At 39.4% G+C, this 24,165-nt stretch overlaps 1 protein-coding gene across 1 annotated transcript in view; it reads left to right on the forward strand.

The window, feature by feature from the left end:
- The window catches only part of LOC120020659 (suppression of tumorigenicity 18 protein-like), a 49,600-nt gene that overhangs the window by 16,406 nt on the left and 9,029 nt on the right, over positions 1-24,165 (forward strand). The window contains exons 3-10 of the mRNA XM_038964364.1: positions 12,346-12,397; positions 13,290-13,320; positions 13,782-13,975; positions 17,404-18,201; positions 19,320-19,454; positions 20,669-20,759; positions 20,859-20,945; positions 23,327-23,553. Of these exons, the coding sequence (XP_038820292.1) occupies positions 12,346-12,397; positions 13,290-13,320; positions 13,782-13,975; positions 17,404-18,201; positions 19,320-19,454; positions 20,669-20,759; positions 20,859-20,945; positions 23,327-23,553 (1,615 nt within the window). The remainder of the gene's footprint in view (positions 1-12,345; positions 12,398-13,289; positions 13,321-13,781; positions 13,976-17,403; positions 18,202-19,319; positions 19,455-20,668; positions 20,760-20,858; positions 20,946-23,326; positions 23,554-24,165) is intronic.

Genomic DNA, 24,165 nt, shown 5'->3' on the forward strand with positions numbered 1-24,165 from the left:
GCTAAAAGAAAAGCAAAATGTGTAGAACATTATCAAAAATGTCCAGCCTTTTTGTCTTTTTGACAATTTATTGTCTTATGGTTTCACTTCATATTTCTTTAAAAAAAATGTCAATGATTTGTAAGCTACTTGAGAATTAAAAGTTTTGGACTCAATTTAAATTTGAATCAAAATTGAATGTTGTAACAGCTTATACAGTCATTATATAAAGTGCAATGTTAAAAAAACAACTAAAAAAACTAAAGCACAGATACAAAGATACATTACATACATGGACACATACATAGATCATGTATATAGATAGCTACATAAATCAATAGATACATACACAGATCTATACATAGATACACATAGATTCATAGATACATACAGTACATACACACATACATACATACTGTACATACTTAAATATGCTGAACTTCATCAACATATAATTATAACCATATGTGTCTAAATACATAAAACCATGTCATGATATGATCGTTTAAACCAGAAATTGTCTACCTCACACCTAAAACTGAATATCTTCCACACAATGTTTTATTCAGTTCTTTTTTTAGGGGCAATCTGTTCATTCTTTTGGCCATTGATTTTTGGGGGGGATTCCATCTTTTATGTGATTAAAAAGACCTTCAGAGGTCTTACCTTGAGGGTCACCATGTGGTGTATTTACACAGAAAATAATTCAGCCCATTGTAGCCTGCCAGCTAATGAGATTGGTTGTTAAGTGAATGACACAAAGGCTACAAAAAAAGCTTAGCTGCTCCGTTGAATATCACAGTGTCCCCGCACACACACACACACACACACACACACACACACCACGCGGCAGCGTCACACTGGACTAGCCTGGCTACCCACCCACCCCACTCCGATTTCCTTCAATACCATCACCTCCTTGATGTTACTATGAAAGGCAAAACAAAGGCTAAAAGGGGCATGGTAAGTCAGGCTAACAATTATGTCCTGTCGGAAATGTTCGTGTCTGTGTGTCTGTGTATCTACGTGTGAGAGTGTGAGTGAGTGAGTGAGTATATCTGTGTCTGTTTTGTGAATGCAGAGCTTTCAGTTTCAGAGTAAATAATGCTCTCAACAGATTAGTAGATTCATGAAAGGTTAGCGTAGCTTCTAAGGAGACTTTCACTTCCAGACATATTGGCTGATGTGATAGAGGACGAGACCCAGCTACCACATTAAGTTGAGACCGTTTCCTCTCCTTGCTTGCTTCCTTACTGTGACTTGACACGCTAGGAACCCCATCCATTACATCATGGTAGTTTCTTCGTGACTCCTCTGGTCAAACTCAAGTGTGCTTTCAGTCTTTTAGAGCGCTGTCCAAGTGCTGAAAATAAAAGTTTTATAGGTTGTTTTAAAGGGGACATGGTAGTGTATTTCAGTGCATTCTTTTTGGCTATTTCTTAATATTACAAAGTTACTAAATATCTTTCTATGTATTCAGTTCATGTCCATAAAGTTTTTTTTTCTGACTTAAACTTATTTGTGGCTTAGACTTTGTCCTATGCTCACGGGACAGTAGCAGTAGTATTCTCTACAGTTTTAGGTTGGTTAACATATATGTTAGTATATTATGTATCCTACATCATTTAAGTGTATCAAAATATCATGCATGGCCGGCAGACTGCAAAGTGGGTTAAAGTCCATCTTTTTTTTTAAACCCTGGAGTTAAGTCAAATTTACATTTGTTAAAGATTATTCATTTTATTGATGCATATAATCATAATCATGGACCATCTGCTGATCTGGCAAGCTTGGTCCAAACTCTAAAACAGCCCTGCTAACCTTTTAAGTACAAAATACTATAGTCAGGGCTTAACTCTTCTATCCCAGAAGTGTGTGTGTGTGTGTGTGTGTGTGTGTGTGTGTGTGTGTGTGTGTGTGTGTGTGTGTGTGTGTGTGTGTGTGTGTGTGTGTGTGTGTGTGTGTGTGTGTGTGTGTGTGTGTGTGTGTGTGTGTGTTTGAGGAGATTGTATAGATGTTGGATAATACTTCATTCAGATCCTCTAGGGCTGCTCCAGACATATTTTTTATATCACGATCGCTTCGATAACCATGATATTAAGCATGATAAACTTCAAAAACAGCCTGGCTAACAGTACACATTACCAACTTGTATACTTTGACTGCACCACACACCGGATGTGTACATTGCCATAGTTACGGGCATTTAACTGGATGAAGGTATTGTAGTAATTCCTGGTTTTGAACAATATTTGTGAAATGGTCAATGGAAACTATTGTATTCATTTTCTCCATTAGAATAACTAAATTGCTTTTATAAGCATTATTGCATTTTTTCTAGCAAAATAAGAATTTTACAATAAGGCATCTCCATAAGGCATACAATACTTTTAACTTACTACTCATTCCAAACAAAGCTTATGCAGACTGAGAATTCATATGCCAGAGGTAAATCCGAGTTAACACGGAATTATACTGGCATGAGTTAAAGGACTAGAGTTTGTAATCCAGGTGGCCAGGGGATCACACAGTGGCAAAAATCACTTAAAACTCCCCCAACATCCTGAGCCATGGAGCTCAGTGAGCTGGGAGATTTTTCAGAATTGATGACAGCACAGCTATATCAGAGAGTAGAGCTGAACACACACAAACTGTGTGTGTGTATGTGTGTGCGTCTGTCCACCTGCCCATGTGTATGTGGGTTGTGTCTGTGTTTATTGGGATAATTTACTTTATAAATGTATATACTCACTTAGTAAGAGTTGGAGCCAGATAACATGAGACCTTGACAGATTGGTATTATCCCCCTTTGACAGGGTGAGGGGTTAGTATTCAGCATCCCAATTCAGCATCCCATCTGCATGAACATAAATACATGTTTGGAGCTGAAAGTAAAGGATAATGGCCTCTATTTTAACAGCCGTTGACTCTACCTCTTCATTAGTAAAGTGACCAAGTCTTTTTTGGGCTCCATATCCAGAACATTGTTGGATGTGAGTGGCAGTGCAGGAAGAGAAGACATGGATAGAGTTTCTGTTGTTGTGTGTGTGTGTGTGTGTGTGTGTGTGTGTGTGTGGGTGTGGGTGTGTGTGTGTGTGTGTGTGTGTGTGTGTGTGTGTGTGTGTCTATTCGCGTATACATGTGTTTTGAGTATATGTGTGTGTGATTGTGTATGTGTGGAGGACAGGACAGGGCAGGACAGAGGAGCAGAGAAAGAGTGGAGTTGTTTAATGACAGGAACAGCTGACTCATTTAGAGAGAGCAGTGAAAGGTAATTAACCCTGGGAAAACTACAGCTGCCATGCGAGCTGTTCACTTCAGCGCAATCTGATTAGGAATCAGGCTACAGCACTGCCTGGCTCCTTTCAGACACACAAACACTGTGTACAGTGTGTGTGTGTTTGTGTATGGTGTGGATGCATGTGTGTATAGGGTGCATGTGTGTGTGTGTGTGTGTGTGTGTGTGTGTGTGTGTGTGTGTGTGTGTGTGTGTGTGTGTGTGTGTGTGTGTGTGTGTGTGTCTGTGTGTGTGTGTGTGTGTGTGTGTGTGTGTGTGTGTGTGTGTGTGTGTGTGTGTGTGTGTGTGTGTGTGTGTGTGTGTGTCTGTGTGTGTGTGTGTACTATGTAAACTTTTCCCTTAAACCCTAAGGCCTCTAGACATGGGAGACCTGCCTTTTGTGGCAAGGGGATTAGCTTGAACGGTTACTACGTTTCTCCAAATTGCCGACCACCTGGTAGCATTCAGGCAACCCTCCTGCGTGAAAAGGGTCTCCTTGGGCAGGAACAATGGCCAGGATTACTTTGTAGTGATGACAGACACCCGGGCTGGAACTTCTTTCCCCCAAAACACCTGTCAATGAATTAGTCTGTGTTAGTGTTTTGAAAAATCTATCTTCACTGATGATTTCAAAAATGCATTGTGCATTGGAAAAGAAACGAAATGGGTACAATCCTGTAATGTAGGCTACATTTCATTTGGAGTATTATTTATCTTGGTAGTTATAGCTAGCATGGTAGCCAACCATTCCACAAAACAAAGCAATCTGCTGTTTTTGAATTTTCCAAATTTCTGTTCTGATTCAGATTGATATTTGATAATTGCAAATCATCTAAAAAGACATATTTCATAGAATAATATAACTACAAAGGTGCCCCAAATGTAGTAAAAAAAAAAAAAACACCTGAAATTGGCTCTCTGATGGCGGAAGAAGAAGAACCAATCTGAACTTTGTGCCACGATGACTGTGTGGTCCTGGTCCAGATTAGCTCAATTGAAAAGGGAAGGCTTTGGGATGACTTTGGAAAGTGATTACAAGATTTATAAATCACCTCAGCGCAGGTGTCACCGTCTGACTCTTTTATGGGGTGTCTTGCTAGCTGGCTCCAATAACGAGTTTCCCCTGTAGTTATGCCATCATAACAAATCATTGAAGCAATAGTGGCCGGCCAGCCAGGCTCCTAATTGTCTGTTAAAAATTCTGGGGAGCCTCACTCTCTTTATTGAAGCTTCTCAGTCTTGGGGAAGTGATAAGAAAGAAGCCAATTTTGTATAAAAGTACTAATTTGGCATTAGACACAAACACTTTGCTTAGCGGCCAAGATGGCTGCATGAGAGGCTGTTATGTCTGAAATCACAGTTGTCTTCAAGATTTAGTCTCAGTGTCTTTTAGAAGTCTGGAAGCGCCCCTCTATGAGGAAATTGATGTGTAAAAAGTGAAAGTCCACTGATCAGAAGATATTCTGTCTCCCTTTTACTTTATTTATGTGAATGGATTGGTGTTCTACAATTTGGCGATTGTTCATACGGTTTCTCTTCTTCTCTCTCTCTCTCTCTCTCTCTCTCTCTCTTTCTCTTTCTCTCTCTCTCTCTCTCTCTCTCTCTCTCTCTCTCTCTCTCTCTCTCTCTCTCTCTCTCTCTCTCTCTCTCTCTCTCTCTCTCTCTCTCTCTCTCTCTCTCTCTCTCTCTCTCTCTCTCTCTCTCTCTCTCTCTCTCTCTCTCATTGAATGTATATTACATTATCAATAGTGAAATAGTGGGGAATTAGGCAAGTCAGGTATGGCTTCTTCCATAAAGATGTAGGATCTGATTGCTCTTTTATTGCTGAGAATTGTCCCCCACAGCAGAAAATGCTAACTTGTTGTGTATTTGAGTTTTAAAAAGGCTCCTAAAGTTTGTAATTTCTATCTCTAAAGTTTCAGAGTTGATTTGCGCTAACAAAAAATCTATCAACCCCTACAAATATATCCATTTATTATAATATACATAATAATTCACATTTCCTGTTGCTGCAGGATTATTTTCCTGCTAGAGCAAACTGGCTGAAATTAATATCCTGCATTTGTACCTTACATGTACCTGGCTTAGCTTCTTTATCCTACTTGCTGTCACTGTCCATAGTTTTCTCTACTGTTTTGACTTTTTCTACTTTCTACATTCTTCTGTCATCTTGTCATGGTATTGAATATACAATCTTTCAATGGAAGAGGTATACTGTGAGTATTTTTTGATGGGATGAGTTTGGAGCGTTACAAAGACTACTACTGTGTATGATACTTTGAACTTCTTTAGTCCTTAAGACAATTTTCAGTAAAATTGCAGGTGTTGTCACAGAGCTGTTTCTCACGAGGTCATTTGTTTTTAGATCAATCATATCTTTATTGGTTCTGAATCATATGAAAGTCACCAATAATTAAACATCTCGGAACCCGTCTGTTAATATGGAACGAATATGAGATACCGCATTTTATAGAAACATTACCCTATTTTTCTCAAGAGTTTATAAAATGCATCTGTATGAAATCTAAAAGAGAATGTCTCTATCATTCTAAAGGCCGGCTTTGATATGAATAGGAAAATCAGAGACCCCCCTTCCTCTCTTTCACCCTCCCCCTCCTAAAACGTCTCTTAGCTATTATTCTAATGTCCAGCTGCTAGCTTTTTAGGCAGAGGGCATCTGATGGCTGCCTGGTCACAGCACTGCAAATAGAAAATCCTTTTTTCAAAAACTTGTTTATCAAAATAGTCTCTGAGCAGGGCTTGATTAACTCACTATGAATTCATTTGCATGTCAATGAAAGGTGGTGAAAGGAGTTCTGTGTTCCTTACCATCATATAACGTTTCAATTTGGCTCTCCACTGACAAGGTTTATATCACTGTCTGCACACAAGCGACCACCATTATTGTAAAGCGTACCTTTTTTCTGTTAAAAAAAACACTTTACATATTGCTGATTCAAAGTACAGTGGAGGATAACAAAAACCCATGTTACATGTACAATTATGATCAGTTTGCCATATACACGTAGACATTCATTACAAGGAAATATTAAAGTAAATTGTGATATCTCTTGCCGTTTGCTCTTTATTATGCAGAAAAAGAAAACACTTAGCATGTAAAATGAATGTGACATTTTTTCCTGGGATAAACTATAATCACAGAAGTTACACCGCACATTTCGCCTTTTTTTCTCCTTCCCATAGATCAGAGTGTAATTGCCAGTAATCAGGTCTGTTTGCTGCTGATAAAACCACTCTGAATGCGATGAACCCTCTTTGTGTGATGACTCAATTATGCCAGAAGTGGCTCATCAAACCTGGCCCATCAGCTGCTTTAATAAATAAGGAGGAAAACTTGCTGCAGGCGCATTATAATTCCATTCATTCCATAATTAAATCCATTCCAGTTTTAACCCTTCGTTCGTATAGTCTGCCTCTGGAAGAGGAAACAAAAACAGGAGGGAGGGAGGGGGGGGGGGGAACTGAACAGACAGTGACCTTGTGCAGAGCATCTACCCATCCCCATAATTCAAAATGATACTGCTGAGGAAAGGTTAAGAGAAAAGGCTCAGCGAGGGGAAAAGGATAGGTATCGGTTCAGATAGAGCTCTCTTTCGTTATTTATGCATTGTCTCCACACACAGCTTTAGACAGTAATTATGTTAAAAGTGTAATCTAATCATAACAGTTGGTTGGGTGAGTGTTAGGGAGCTGACATTTTAAACATCTTATTCGGTGTAATCTCATTTGCCTAGCTATCATCTTGCCTCTGCCCCAATCTGAAGAAAATGTAAACAATGTAATTAATTTTCATGGTCTTTGAAATATTACTTGCACAACTGTAAGGTTGTATTGGTTTTTAAATGATTTGCCGCCAGTGTCATTGACTTAGTTTTACTTTATCACAATAGTGCCTATGTTAATTACACGAGGGTGTCCCAAGTGCAGGGATAAGCTGGGAACAAGGGGACATTTCAATGACTCAAGGTCAATGATGATGATTATTGTACTCATGAATATCCCTATTAGTTGGATCAGTAGCAGTACAGCAGTTGTTGGGATGGGCCAAAATAGTAACAACACCACTTGTGTAGGCGACGTACAGGTGTACCGTTAGTGTCTTAGTAATCAACCACAATAGTAGTAATCCTAGTCGTAGTAAGTAGTAGTAGTCATTGTAGATAGTAGCATAAGTGGCAACAGTGGTGGTTCCTTCAATATCAACAATGTGTGAAAAACTGCATTGCCCTGTCAATGGCTAACCTTTTGAAGTTGAATTCAAGCAAATAACCTCATATCTGTAATCATATGTATATTTCCCACTTGTAGTATGTACAGCAATGGTGAACAATAATTATGAACAATATAGGCTTGATTGCATTTATGATATATTATTCACCTCCCTTTGATTAGAGCAGGGGGAAACCACAGTTGGATCCTAAGTAACATATCCAATGGATAAGCGGTCCCCATTCAACCCCTCTCCAAACAGTGGATGAGGCCATGGTTATTCATGACTGCTTGGACTGAGAAGCCCTCTCCTCTCCCAGTCCCAGTCCCAGTCAGTCAGTCCCATTCTCTCCTCTCCTCTGTGGTGGGAAAGGTAGCAGATGGGGTTAGGATGGGGATTGGGCTGGGCCCAAGGACAGCAAGCAAAGCAGCCAGATTAGCACATAGAGAATCACATAGAAACCCTGAGCATCAGGCATTAGGCAACTCAGTATCCCCAGAGAAATCTGCCCCACACATGGGCAAATTGTCCTCCGAGAGCAAGACGTTATTTGTCTATTTTTGTTGGGAGGGGCAGGAATATGACTCAGAAGATGACAAACCCACCGACCTGCCTCAAATAGTAGTGAGTCTCTTTTTTCGTATGCTAATGTCTCCCAGAGTCCCCCCTTTTGTTTTCCAGAGGGGAAATGCTCTGAGTGCCTTAATTAAGATGATGTTTTCTGTTTTTCCTTCTTTTTTTTTCAAAGCTAACAGAAATAAATAATTCTGGTAATAAGATCTGTGAAGTGAAGAGGCTTAATGTACTCATTGTGTTCATCCTTGTTTTCCCTCTTGGATGTTTTGTATTAATTAGACTGTGCTCAATCTCTGTCAAGCAATCAATTTGCATCTTGTTCCTTCATTCCACAATGTGAGGTATTATCATGTTTCCTGCTCCCCACCATCTCAGACTGACTGCACGTTACTCACCATATATGTCTACCATGACCAGAAACCTTTAGCTAGCAGTGAGGCTTGGAATAGTATGATCATTATCGGTAATTCATTATCCATTATAAACTGGGTGGTTTGAGCCCTGAATGCTGATTGGCTGACATCCGTGGTATATCAGACTGTATACCACACGTATGACAAAACACTTATATTTACTGCTCTAATTACTTTTTTAACCAGTTTATAATAGCAATAAGGCACCTCGGGGGTTTGTGATATATGGCCAATATACCACTACTAAGGGCTGTATCCAGGCACTCTGTGTTGCGTCGTGCATAAGAACAGCCCTTAGTCATGGTAAATTGGCCTTACACCACACCCCTCATTCCTTATTGCTTAAATATACTATGGTAAGTTGATACTAAACAAAATTGAAAATATTGCATTTCGGTGAGATAACTCACAACAGTTCAAAAGTTGTATCTTTCCACTCCACTTTTTGTTTTATCCTTTTATTTATTTATTTTGCATGAAAGATATACATTTATATATATATATATATATTTATAAACTGGGTGGTTTGAGCCCTGAATGCTCCGCTTTGCATCGTGCCTAAGAACAGCCCTTAGCCGTGGTATATTGGCCATATACCACACCCCCTCATGCCTTGTTGCTTAAATATATATATATTTGTTTTTACAGAGAATGAATTTCTCACTCACATCCTGAAACAAGTCAACAATTGTGCACACATCAACCAAGGTGGACTGCGTGGACCTTGCAGCACGTCATATATATTGCCCAGAAAACTGCAAACAAAGGTAGGCCTAATAATATATTTGTATATATACTGAACAAAAATATAATTGCAACATGCAACAATTTCAAAGATTTTACTGAGTTACAGTTCATGTAAGGAAATCAGTCAATTGAAATAAATGAATTAGGTGCTAATCTATGGATTTCACATGACTGGGCAGGGGCACAGTCTTTGGTGGTTCTGAGAGGGCTTAGCCCAATCAAAATGAGGTTTTCCCCACAAAAGGGTTTTGTTACAGACAGAAATACTCCCCGCCCACTCCTAGATGATCCTGCAGGTGATGAAGCTGGATGTGGAGGTCCTGGGCTGGCATGGTTATACGTGGTCGGTTGGACTTACTGCAAAATTCTCCAAAACAACGTTGGAGGCAGCTTATGGTAGAGAAATGAAGATTAAATTATCTGGCAACAGCTCTGGTGGACATTCCTGCAGTCAGCATGCCAATTGCACGCTCCCTCAAAACTTGAGACATCTGTGGCTTTGTGTTGTGTGACAAAAGTGGACTTTTATTGTCCCCAGCACAAGGTGCACATGTGTAATGATCATGCTTTTTAATCAGCTTCTTGATATGCCACACCTATCAGGTGGATGGATTATCTTGGCAAAGATAATGCCAAGATAACAGGGATGTAAACAAATGTGTGCACAACATTTGAGAAAAATAAGCTTTTTGTGCGTATTGAACATTTCTGGGATTTTTTTATTTCAGCTCATGAAACATGGGCCCAACACTTTACATGTTGCGTTTACATTTTATTCAGTATATATTTTCTAGTAATAGGTTCAGGTAACATACATTTGGATATTATAGCATGCTGCTCGTGGATGTCCTGAAAAAAAAAAACATTATATTTTACCAATTCACTTTACCTGTGAACGGATATAGTTGTGTATTTCTAAGGCTATTGGAAGTGGTAGCCAGGATGTTTTGGAATGAGCAGCATGTTTAGCAGTGTCATGTCAACGCCCTTTTGACCCCTGTGAAATCACAGACTCAGATATTGTTTTACATATGCAGGGACGTGTAGCTAGCTTCGCTGAGTGTGCTGCTTTGTTGTTATACCACAGCACTTAACTAATAAGTAATGTATCTTACTTAAGGTTTAAGGTAGGCTGAAGGTTACCATGCCTCCCAGTTTACGAGTCCAAATTGGCTAGCTGAAACCATAACAATGTCCGGACAGCTTTGTTGAAGGATAGTCTCTTTAAAAATACTTTGATCACACTGTCAACAGTGAAGAAACGGGACATATTTTGTATTGACCAATGACCACCAAAGAGCCATCATCATTTATAATGTCATACAGTTTTGTGGCATGTCAGGAATATATGACACAAACAAATCACAGCATGAGAGTGTAGTAAATATTAAATACAAACAAGGCCTTATTTGAGTAGCGTGTATCTATTTGTACTGCCCATGTAAATTCTCTTTGAACGTCATGTGTTCTCTCCCTGTCTGCATGAGTTTTCTACTCCGATTCCTCCTCTGCAGAATTAGATACAGCTATACAGCTTTGAGTTTAAGGACCAAGGATAGCTGTTGTCAAATGGGTGCCAAAAGCACATCCTCTATATACCCTCTCAGAACCTTTGTGCTGCTCATGAAGCAGAAACTATAATGCTTGAACATAAAATGTTCGATCGGTTCCTTCGTCTCCCCTCAGATAATACAGTTCGTTTAATAGACACATTTGAAGGAGTACAGTACATCATTGAACACTCTCACAAACATATTGACTGCATTTGTAAAAGAATGACCTACTGACAAATGATCAGTGAAATTCTGTATGTACTCCTCAGTGTCAGAACCAAGGTCATCAGGGATCTAATGTAGATAGGAGCATTAGTATATTCAATACTTGTTACCATAACGCTTTTAGTGTTTTCATAAAACATGATATTGTGGCTTGACTTGTAAGAAAGAGGAATCCAAATGTTTCATGTACAGAGCATAAATAAGGTATCAAATGTTCTTGTACAAGAGCTTAAATTATGAAATATTGTTTAAAACAAGTCGATTTACATAATGTGAGTGTTGCTTCTCAATAATACAGAGGTGCATCGTTTGTAAATATTTGTCAACCTGTGAAATTAATACAGCAATTACGCTATCTGAATTTGAAATGTATTTGTATTACTGTAGACACTGTAGCACATATACAGCATCTATAAATGCTTACAAAACGAGTGAGTTGTCTGTCTGCATGTGTGTGTCTGTTTGGAAAAAGTGTAATGAACTAATCAGGTACATTAGTTGTTACAGAATGTCATCTATAGTGTTTGGGTAGTTGTTTGTTTCAATAGGGCCCCTAGTAATCAAAAGTAATGAACCTATTATGAGCAGGTCCTCCGAGGGCCCGGCGTGGCATTAAGAGTGTGGCACATAAAAGGTTTATTAAAGGAAATTAAGGTTCATCACTGCCACACCTGCTCCCCTATTATAAATGTATGACAGGTCAGTGCCTTCAATCACAACAGCAAACCAGAGAGAGGAGTCATGTTTCCCATTACCAGGAAAAGTAACAGCGTATCCTGTGACTCACAGATTTCACTGGCCTGTGACCACTATACACCGCCATCAGCCAGGAATAATTACGTTTAATAGGTTTTATTTGGGATCCACACGTATGGTGGCGAGGGAGAGTGGATGGATTTTAACAACTATTTTGGTCTAAACACACTACTGTCTGTCTGTATGCTACCACCTGCACTTTAATGTCATTATTTTGCATTATTACATTTTTCACACCTCAAAGTTTTTTTGTTTTGTTTTAACTTCACCTTAGCTTGGTATTTTGCTTTTACATGCTACATGTGTTTTCGTGACTCTACACCGATTAAATGCCACAGATAATTTGCACGTAACTACATCAATGTTCTGGGAAATATAGGCTTTTGTTGATAGGAACGGTCAAATTCATTTCAAAGAAACTTCAACCACTGACGTCAAGGGCTCTCAAACATTAAATGGATCCAGCATCTGCTGATAAAATGTTAACATCATTATTTCAGTCCCAGTTGTCAATATTTACAGAATCTGTATTTTGATAGAAATGAGCGTTACATGCATAATGATACATAGTGTGTTCTTTATTTACAGATGGATTCAGAAGGAGAGGATAACACACTTCAAACATGCAACGGTGGCAAAGGTGAGTAGCTTCAACAACTCTTACCATGTTCAGGAAAGCACATCAATAGCAGTAACCGAGCGCTTCAGCTATTCACACATATTCCACTTATATAGCTCTGGGGTCTAGGGGGATATCAGTTCAACAATCCAACTTTACAACTGTCAATTTTACGAATGATCTTACCAATTTGAAGAGCACTGCATTGCCATTACATTACTCAGATGGAGAATTACTTCACCAAATTGGAACAGTGGCTCAAATTAGTTAAGGAGTGCATATATAGTGTGATTGAAAACCTCTAGACAGGCGATGCCATTATGCTAGTTTTCCAAGCCTCTGAAGTCTGGTTGGTGGCACCAGAGCCATTACTACATCTGGAAAATGTATTATGGAGTTGTGCTTCATGGGAATACGGTGGACCTCTGAATGAGATTTGCATCTTTGCTGCATGGCCCTCTGGGAAAATCGATTTGCCTTTTCAGATCATGTTGTCAAAGCTGACAGGAGGATGATCTACAGTGGATTGGGGGTGTGGATTTGTTATCAATATAAAGGGAATCTTTGCGATAATTTTGTTCATATTAGAAAGCTTTTAAAAAAATAAAATAGTAAAACATTTAAATATAGCAACACATGTTTTGACAAGTAACACTAACTCTTTTTTATAGATAATCTGCTAGAGTACGCTCCAAATTCATGCTAGGCGAACACCCCACTACCAAGAGTGTACAGTAGTAGGCCAGAGTGTTGCTTCCCGACTGGTTATCCAAAAGGTGGAGCTACTAGATCAGTAGCCTTGATCAGGATTTTGTTTCCCAAGTAGACAGATGCAGAGCCTGAGTCACTCCATCGAGGAAATGTGAACATGACTATTTACCTGACATACCTCTGCTTCTGCTTCTGTTTCCAGTTCCAGTTGAATGCATCACCCAGGCTCCCGGGTAAGGGTTCATGACCTCTATTTGAAAATAAACTCTTACAGATATCCTCTAACTCACCCCGGGTTTCTATGTCCTTACATACAGAGTGAAATAGGCATCCTTTGTTAGTAGATGTGGGATGCTGGCCATGCTCTTATCTTGATAATAATGGTTATAATTACATTTGTCCCCATAGCTCTTCACTGCTTCTACGTACTTCATTTTTTAATGGTATTTTGGGTGGTTCGTTCATCATCTCAGCTAAATACAGTTTCTTCAACCTAATGTTGACCTTTTTTTCACTCTAGCTACAAATGACACTTGTTCTTTCTGAGTCCCGCGAAAATACAATTGGTGAATAAACTGACAATGTTACATTTTAGGTTCACTTTCAGTTCAAAGTTTTCAGATGAACTCCAGTAATGGCTATGGCACTTTGTTGACCCCGTTGCTCTTTTTATTCATCCATCCCCCCACAACAGCCCATATGGGTCTATGGCTGCTAGGAAAAGACTCTCCCAGGAAGGGGTGCAGGGCGCCCCCGTCAACAAGAGAAAGTCTCTCCTGATGAGGCCCCGCCACTACAGCCCCAGCGAGGCGTGCTGCGAGGAGGAGAACGAGGACCTGGCACAGGCACAGGACAAAGAAGAGCTGAGGAACATTGACACTCCAGCAGGTAGACAGATGTCCTGTTGTTTTGTCTGTTTTGATGAACAATTGACGCTGAATTTTAAAATCCCATCTGTTGCATTCATATTTCCGTCCCTCTCTATTGCCTTTTAGGGCCCGGCATCAGCCAGACCCCATAGTCATTATGTACTGGAAGTGAAAGACGACACTGCTGGGTCTACATAAGTTGTGTCTGTCTCACATCCTCAGATTAAAGTTTATCTTTCATGATTTTTTTGGCATGGCTTTTCCCCACTTTTTTGATGAGGCCAGATTTCGGACTTCTCATTTTCTTTTTGTCTGACGTGTTTGGTTTTTCGGGAAAAGCCATTAAAAAATAGGTTGAAAACACTGAGAATTGGAACATTATGATCGTGTTTGCTTGAGGCCCTTCTGTTTTGAATCTCATCTGTTGCTGTTTGTAAAGTTAGTTTAGTTGAGTGTAGAATACACACTTCATTGATTGATCATTAACACAAGCTGATGTTTCATCTTAGAACCAGCTCCCCATCTGAAGGAGGACATTGGCATTGCCTAAACATGTTCTTATAAAACCAATGTCACTGATACAATACAATAGAATACATTGGTGCTCATTTGTCAGGAGATACTAAGACCAAGCTACGTACTCAATGACATAAGGAAATATGTGTTTATTTCATTTAAAAACATTGTCCCCCTCCAAAAGCAAAACATTTCTACTTCCTAATGAATTGAATTTTGAGCATTTTGGCCACAATATCCATGGTTTACACATGCATTCTCACCCACTATAATCTGCACTTATTTGGTATATTTTTAACGATGTAACTAAGCAACAAACGTAATTGTCCCCTTCGAAAGCTTTTGTTAGGCCCTCTAACACAGTCCAAATATACATAATTAGGCATAATGTCTACAGCTCATTATAGTACACATGTGGGTAGTTAAATGGACCAAGAGAGTAGCTCAATGAATTGTGCAGATTCATTGGAAATGGAATTTATTTGTTTCTGGGGTTCATATAACATTACAATTATCGTAACCCTTTTTGCACTAGCTTTGCCATCCGTTTTTTCCCCCCTCTGATAACTTTCTTTGTTCATATACCTCCCTCTCATGGTCTGTTTGCGTTTCAAGCAGAGCTTTTATGTGTCTGTATTCAGTCACCACTACTTTCCTACTGCATTATAACCTTTAATCAAGAAAAGTGTATGTTTTTTAAAATCAAAATAGGGCCCTTGCCAACAGCAAGCCCTATAAAATACAGTGAACATGTATCAAAAGTCAGGCAACACAAACAAATGACTGCACATTGGGTGGTTAACATAGATCTACATACATTTGTAAATATAATTTTGTCACAATCTGGTCTGGGGCTATTTTATGTGAAAAGATTGTGACAGTTCAAGTGGATAGAACAAGCAATAAGAATGTAACAGTGGGATACTGTTCATATCTGCATTTCATAACGAAAAGAGGGAAAAATAAGCCTCTCATTTGGTCGAGCCGCATTGCGTTCAACTCCAGCCAAGCTCCAACCCTGCTGCAGAGCGCCGGTAATGGCTATTCTGGAGTACAAACTGTTCACCTGTTCCAATACACAAACCACAGGAGGGATCCAAGTGCAGTCTCTTTTCTACTGCACTTCTCTCACTGTGTGTCATCCATCTGGACAAAAATAAGTCATTTTTTTTGTCTGCTCTGCTAATTGTAGCTAAGCATAACTGACTTTTACTCTTTGGCCAGGCTGCTATTTGTATGCCTCTGTTTAGAAGGAAATGTCTCTAACAACAAAGAGATTATTAGCCACGTTTTGCGTTGCAAAATCCAGCTTGATATTTTGTGGGGTTGCATCTAAAAAGGAGTTTCATCAAGTCTATTTCATTCAACTTCTTGCTCTGCTGCTGGTATGTTTTGACCTGTCCTGTATTATATTCAGTACATTTACCTACATTTGCACAACCTAAAATCATATGCTTCAAAACAAAAGCCAGTTTCTTTTTTTTTGCCAGAGGTCCGTTTCCAGATAACACTTCCTGCATTTAGCAGCTTTTCTTTTTTGTGGGATTATGTTTTGTACTGTGGCCTGACTATAATGACGAGTTGTATCTGTTTGATCATGTCTATATTATCCTCAGCGGAATCCACTTACAAGCCTACGTAGCCTATATGCATCCTCAATGATTCCCAAATCTATCATCAACCTATTGGATCCCTTTCATTCCATTCTCTGTGGGCTACTTTTAGTTTGGTCCATGACGTCTAGCCACTTAAGAGGATAGATCTACTCAGTACAGTACAGCCTACTTATGATTTATGAAGTAAAAACCCGTATGGCCTCACCAAAGAGCTTTAGCACAGAATATAAGTTTAAATGATTTGGAGGATCAAAAGAGATTTTATTGAATCAATCTAGATGATAGCTTGCCATTGTTAATCATTGACCATGAGTTAATATTGATATAATCATGGGTGTTACTAAAATAAAGTGTCATTTAAAATGCATTTTGGGGAACTAAGAGGCCTAGCTTTCCTGTCAGTTCCACTTAAATTGACTAAGCTGGAAACCAGAAAATGAATTGTCAAATATTTTACCATTACTCACAGTCTTGGGATACATTAAACATTTTGATATGTCAATAAAAATGTCCACTGATAAACAATTTAAAAGCTTTCTTTTAAAAATGTTTAGTAAAGAATCAATATAAAAATAAATTACTAGGTGCACTCCACATAATGACATATTGAAAAAAAAATTAATTAAAGAAAGGAAAGGAAGAGGAAACCAATGGAATGTTTATTTTATATTTTTTTACTGACATTTTCGCCACTTTCTTGGTTCTTATGCTTACATATGAATATGGTTTCTTAAATTAGTTGTATGCGAACGACTACATGTTAATATCTAAAAATCATAAAGCCCTGCTTAGCTTACACCTTAATAACTACTTAAAACTGATGTTCAGTGTCATAAGCGATGTAGGCTAAATCTCTGTCATAATCTGGTCCTTCTTAATCCATATCAAGTTGTTGTATTCTGATTGAAGATTTTAAAGAAGACGAAGACAATCTTTTTCTTTATCTCTAGGTTTCATGTTCAACTAGCCAAAATAAGTGTCTCATATATTATCTCTGACGTACTTGAGGAATTGCAGCATAATCTTGCAGTTGCTGTCCTGTCCATACTATTATTATTTTCATTACATATTTGATTTGTCAATCCTCAGTCATTTAAAACTACAAGACATGCGTTTTCAAGATATGGAAACTGTCATGAAATGTGCGTTGAATGTCTCTGCTAAACATTCGAACTAAGCTCAAATGGGGACATACAAATTGTTACTCTCTCTGCCCAGCCAAATGTTCTCGGAAAAGCATGGCCTTAACATGAACAATTGATTCAAAACTGACAGCATAATTTTTTATTCTCTTTGCTCCTACTTTGTTTCTTAGATGGTTGCCAAGGTACGCTTAATGAAGTGCCCAACATAAATGGCTGCCAGGACTCAATAACAAAACCCCATGATTCCTTTGGATGGTCCGAAGTGGTGACTGATGACTCTCTCCATGAGGAGGTTGCCGCCTCGGAAACTCTGGAAGATGAAGAGGTGGAGGAACGAAACCAAGAAGAAGAGGAAGAAGAAGACCAAAGTCAGGACAGGATGAGTATGACTTGCAGTTTCTCGCCACGTAAAAGCCCATACGGGGACAGCCGGAAAGCCGAGTGGGAGTCTCTGTCCCTGTCTCATTCTGCTAGGGTGAATGGCACCAACGGCTGCATCAACAGCCCCTCTAAAGCCACCACCGGAGAAGGACACCCATCGGGCAGGAACGGCCACCAACACATGAGAGACAAAAATCCTGACTCGGACCTGAGGGCGTACAACATGGGCAGAGTAGGTCCCTTCCAGGCAGGGGCCCTGCGGCTCTACCCCAGTGAGGAGGACAGTGAGGGGGAGCCAGAGGTGGAGAGGCCTCCCCAGCTGGAGGCCTGGGCGCTGGGCCTGCAAGAGATGGAGAGACCGCTGGGCCTGGAGATGGACCGAGACAGAGGAGACAGAGACAGGGACAGAGGGAGGGTGAACCTGAGCCTCCTGGAGCAGGCCATGGTCCTGCAGTCAGAGCAGAGGCATGTCATCCACAATGCCTACAGGGAGATGGACAGGTTCCTACTGGAGCAGATGACCAATGAGAGGAGGCACCAAAGGCTACTGGATGTAAACTCCAGGGTGAGCTATCATGGATGCAAAGGTATGGATAATAGATTTGAATATGTCTTATTTCTTTGTCAATTCAAGATTTTTTGCTATTTTATCAGGTTTATGTTTTTTTCACAACAGGTTTTATCAACGTGAAGACAGACAAGACCCTTTTCTTTAAGCCCTTTCTCTGTTTTTGTTTGGGTACTATTTCAGAAACTTGAGCACAATAGAACTACATGCAGTGAATATTGCACTTATTGAAATGAAGAGTTGTGGGCATAAAATAAGTACGCAGCAGACATGATTATGCATGTTTATCTAGTACGTATCAGACCTCTTGTGATTTTAATAATGAGGCTCTTCGAAACATAAAAATAATAAAATAACCATATTCCGAGGGTGAAATCGGAGGGAGGAGGAGGGTAAAAATCCTCTTAAGTACTAAAAACATTTTGGCAACAAATGAAGTAATAGACAAAACAGACGAAAATAAAAAAATAAAAATAAATCTTCTGATGGAATTGCTACTACTCAGAAAATTGGATTTTGATAGGAATCAACTGGATATTTAACCATGACCATAACTCTTAAATCCACCCAAAGTACCCCTCATGTTTTCCACTGATTCTTCAAATGACTGAAGCCTAATGTGTAATCCCAGATGTAATCTTTCGATGGATGGGCATTAAGAAATGAATGCCCTGTGTTGAACTGGAAGCCTTAACTAAAATTACAGATTAAAAGAAGCATTTTGCAAAAAGTGTCTAGCTCTTTGCATGATACTGTCCTGCAATCTGTATGTTTCTATGTAGCTACTGTATATCTATAGCACTGTAGCTTCAGTATTTAACTGTGTTTCCACTTAGCAATTCCCAGAATCTCACTTAAAATACATTTTCGAGGAACATTCATGCAAGAAAACCTCTACAAGTTGAATCAAATTAAATTAGGTTCATTAGCTAAGACAATATTTCCAAAATACTTTTTAATGAACTATTACCTTTGTTCTACTCTTTGTTTGTGTGGTAAGGAAGGTTATAAAGCATGTTAAGAATGATACTGCAACATTCTTAAAGGTGTCGTTATGTATGCCTATGTACAGTATGTGTGACATATGTGATTGTCTACATATAAATCAAAGATTTCCTGCTGTTTGTCTCCTCCCAGACTCTCCACGGCCAGACAAGAAGGATATTAGGTGTCCCACCCCTGGGTGTGACGGAACTGGCCATGTCACTGGTTTGTACCCCCACCACCGGAGTCTGTCTGGCTGTCCCCACAAAGTCAGAGTTCCCCCAGAGAGTAAGTCACTCACATAGACACCTGCTGTATACATCATACATACACAAGCATGTACACATATAGAATAAAATAGAATGAGATGTTGTTATCAATCATGAAATAAGTTCTGATGTTCGAAGGAAATCATGAAGTTATCAAATACAGATGTAGGATCTTAATTTGAGCCAGTTTGCTACAGCAGGACAATAATCCTGGAACAACAGGACATGTGGATTATTATGTGGATTATAATGAAGGCCATGTTTGTAGGGGTTGATGCATTTTTCGTAAGGGAAAATCAAGTCTGAAATTTGAAAGTGGAAATTACAGATGCATTTTTGAACCTCAAATGCACTGCAAGTTTAACATTTCCTGCAACAAGGTGGTCAAATTAAGATCTGTAGGTGCAGAAACTCTTTGATTGAAGGGCATTTCTACATTTTCCATTTATAGAATCATGCAAATAGAAAAATAATACTTGTTGTCACATAGGAACTTGGAGTTTACTTCTAATTTCTGAATATTGAAAAGGCTTTTTTTATTGGCTGTGATTTAGTCATTTCAATGTAACATAATAAACATCCAACATTAAACACTGATGTTACAAAAGGAACATAAAAAGCAATTACATTTTGTTCAATATGAAAGCATTTGCTCTTAGACCAGAGGCAGTGTTTGCAAATCAAAGGGGTTACTAACTCTGTATTCAAAAAATAAATAGACAAAACCTGCAAACTAATTGGAAAATATGTACAGAAAATAAAAGTTTCCAAGGATACCGAGTGGAACTCCAACAATGACAATGTTTTATGAAAAAATATCTGCGCTTTTTTGTTATAGTCTTATTTCCACTAAGGTATTTATATTATGCAACCAACACACAGTGCACTGACAATGGGAACAGTGCTAGTTAGAGATGCTTGTGTCTTCAAAGGATCTGTACACTATAACCATGGTTTCTTTCTGATGTCAGTACATAAGCAATGTGTTAATTGAATAAAATTATCAAGAAATGAACAAGCAGAATGTATGCCTATAGTTTTCAACTTGATTATTTTCCTGTCTTCTCATGTCTGTTAATTATGTTAACTCTTGGCACTCCTATGACTCCTATGCCTACTCTAAATGATGTCACCACTGATGCAGTATATTCACCACTGATGTACAGTACAGCTCTCCTTCTACTAACCCTACTGTTTCACCTACTGGCCCTCTCCTCTCCTGTCTGTCCCCAGTCCTGGCCATGCATGAAAACGTCCTCAAGTGTCCTACTCCCGGGTGCACAGGAAGAGGCCATGTAAACAGCAATCGTAGCACCCACCGGAGGTACAGCCTGCAGGACTAACCTATTAAAAATGACAAACTGTACATAGACAGGTTCAATGTCGGACTAATGGGTTTGATTTCCTTCTATTCCTCCTCCAGTCTCTCAGGCTGCCCCATTGCTGCTGCAGTGAAAGTCTCCAAACCTCAAGAGGAGAGCCCCAAATGCAGACAAGCACCAGAACGATTGTCCAGGTAAATCACATGGACTGAGAATGTATGTTATAACACATGCTAAAGCTGTAATATTGCAGTATTGTCACTCTGACTGTTGACGATTATTGAAGCGCATGTGGACACACATTATGATGACAGTAAACCAATTGAAAACTATACTATAAAACATTTATTCTGAGAGCATAGTCCCTTTGATATAAAACAGTGTTTGTGCTCGTTGACTATCAATATCATATAAAATCAGGAGCTATGTTGGTTAACATTTACAGTATCCTGTCCAGTTTACCCAGTCAGTGTATTGTAAAAGGAATGACAATATATAGCCTAGCAAAGCATCACAGATATGGTTTCTCAGTATCATTTGTACTTAAGCAATGGGTTAAGGTCCCATGAGATTCTCCCTATTAGGGACACAGAGCATAAGAACTCTTTGTTCCCTGAAGAGAAATGACAGGCAGACTGCCTACTCATACAAAAGGAATTAGTTGGGCAACATGCCTGTGTGTGAACGTACAATACAGATCAGATCCCACAATCCAGGAGGAGGACATTGATATTATTATATGATTCAAACGACACCGTGCCCATTCCTTCACAACCACCTCGTATCGATATTATTCAATGTTCTATTACTTCCACAATCACCACCACCTCTTCCACAGCATGTTGTGCATAATGTGCATGTACAGTGGCAAGAAAAGTATGTGAACCCTTTGGAATGATCTGGATTTCTGCATAACTTGGTCATGAAATTAGATCGGATCTTCATCTAAGTCACAACAACAGACAAGCACAGTCTGCTTAAACTAATAACACACAAATTATTGCATTTTCTTGTCTATATTAAAAACATAATTTAAACATTCACAGTGTAGGTTGGGAAAAGTATGTGAAACCCTAGGCTAATGACTTCTCCAAAAGCTAATTGGAGTCAGGGGTCAGCTAACCTGGAGTACAATCATTGAGACGAGGTTGGAGATGTTGGTTAGAGCTGCCGTGCCGTATAAAAAAACACTCAGCAACATTTGAGTTTGCTATTCACAAGAAGCATTGCCTGATGTGAACCATGCCTCAAACAACAGAGATCTCAGAAGACCCAAGTTTAAGAATTGTGGGCTTGCATAAAGCTGGAAAGGGTTACAAAAGTATCTCTAAAAGCCTCGATGTTCATCAGTCCACGGTAAGACAAATTGTCTATAAATGGAAAAAGTTCAGCACTGTTGCTACTCTCCCTAGAAGTGGCCGTCCTGCAAAGATGACTGCAAGAGCACAGCGCAGAATGCTCAATGAGGTTAAGAAGAATCCTAGAGTGTCAGCTAAAGACTTACAGAAAGCTTTGGAACATGCTAACATCTCTGTTGACGATTCTACGATACGTAAAACACCTAACAAGAATGATGTTCATGGGAGGACACCACGGAAGAAGCCACTGCTGTCCAAAAAAAACATTGCTGCACGTCTGAAGTTCGCAAAAGAGCACCTGGATGTTCCACAGCGCTACTGGCAAAATATTCTGTGGACAGATGAAACTAAAGTTAGGTTGTTTGGAAGGAACACACAACACTATGTGTGGAGAAAAAAAAGGCACAGCACACCAACATCAAAACCTCATCTCAACTGTAAAGTATGGTGAAGAGAGCATCATGGTTTGGACAGCTTGCTATCATCGACAAAAATGAATTCCCAAGTTTATCAAGACATTTTGCAGGAGAATGTAAGGCTATCTGTCCGCCAATTGAAGCTCAACAGAAGTTGAGTGATGCAACAGGACAACAACCCAAAAGATAGAAGTAAATCAACAACAGAATGGCTTCAACAGAAGAAAATACTCCTTCTGGTGTGGCCCAGTCAGTCCTGACCTCAACCCGATTGAGATGCTGTGGCATGACCTCAAGAGAGAGGTTCACACCAGACATCCCAAGAATATTGCTGAACTGAAACAGTTTTGTAAAGAAGAATGGTCCAAAATTCCTCCTGACCGTTGTGCAGGTCTGATCCGCAACTACAGAAAATGTTTGGTTGAGGTTATTGCTGCCAAAGGAGGGTCAACCAGTTATTAAATCCAAGGGTTCACATGCTTTTTTCCAACCTGCACTGTGAATGTTTACACGGAATGTTCAATAAAGACATGAAAATGTATAATTGTTTGTGTGTTATTATTTTAAGCAGACTGTGATTGTCTATTGTTGTGACTTAGATGAAGATCAGATTACATTTTATGACCAATTTATGCAGAAGTCCAGGTAATTCCAAAGGGTTCACATACTTTTTCTTGCCACTGTATGTGTCAATTTCCTGTTCCTTATATGGACTTTATTTGACACCTACAGTAGCCACTTTCCTCATCAAATCCAACAACAACACCTCGTCTTCTTGGATTCTTCTCCAACCAGACCTCTCGGCCCCCTCATGAAGAAGTTGGAGTTCAACCAGTACAGCTACAGGTTCGCCCATCACCATCCTGTCACCGCCGCCTTGGAAGCCAACCTCACCAAGGACATGGACAAGTACAGCAAGATCCGCTTTGATTACGCCAGCTTTGATGCACAGGTCTTCGGCAAACAACCTCTGATGGCACCCAACCAGGACCAAAAAATCTCTCCTTCACACTTCCCTGACTGTGAGTTTCGCACATTTTATTTGATTCGGGGGGGGAGGGGCATGTGTCAAGCCACATTAAATGGATTTAATGTGCAAGTGTCGCTCATCTTCTGCCACAAATGTGCAGCCCATACATGATCAGACAACATCCAAACTACGAGTATGCAACACACTCACAAGGTTCCTGTAAACAAGACAATCATGCTTGTGTAATATTGCTTACATTTACAGTTTAGTCATTTAGCAGACGCTCTCATCCAGAGCGACTTACAGTTAGTGCATTCATTTTAAGGTAGCTAGGTGGGACAACCACGTATCTTAGTCGTAGTAAGTACATTTTTTCACAAAGTAGCTATCAGCAAAGTCAGTGCTAGTAGGATTTAAAAAAATATATATATTTTTTTTTAAACAGATCTGTCAGATCCTGAGAGAATTGTCATTTTATCAAGAAATACATGTTTTATCCACACAGTCTATGTTGTCCCACCTAGCTACCTTTATTCAAGCACAGACTGATGCCATTGCAACCACACTGTAACAACAAATGTATAGCTGGTTGCACGATGCACCATAGTATAGTGAGTATAATCAGTTGTTCCTGTAACTTGCTGAATGTGTGTTCTGTTATCTA

The sequence above is a fragment of the Salvelinus namaycush genome, chromosome 25, assembly GCF_016432855.1.
Source record: "Salvelinus namaycush isolate Seneca chromosome 25, SaNama_1.0, whole genome shotgun sequence".
NCBI classification, from domain to species: Eukaryota; Metazoa; Chordata; class Actinopteri; order Salmoniformes; family Salmonidae; genus Salvelinus; species Salvelinus namaycush.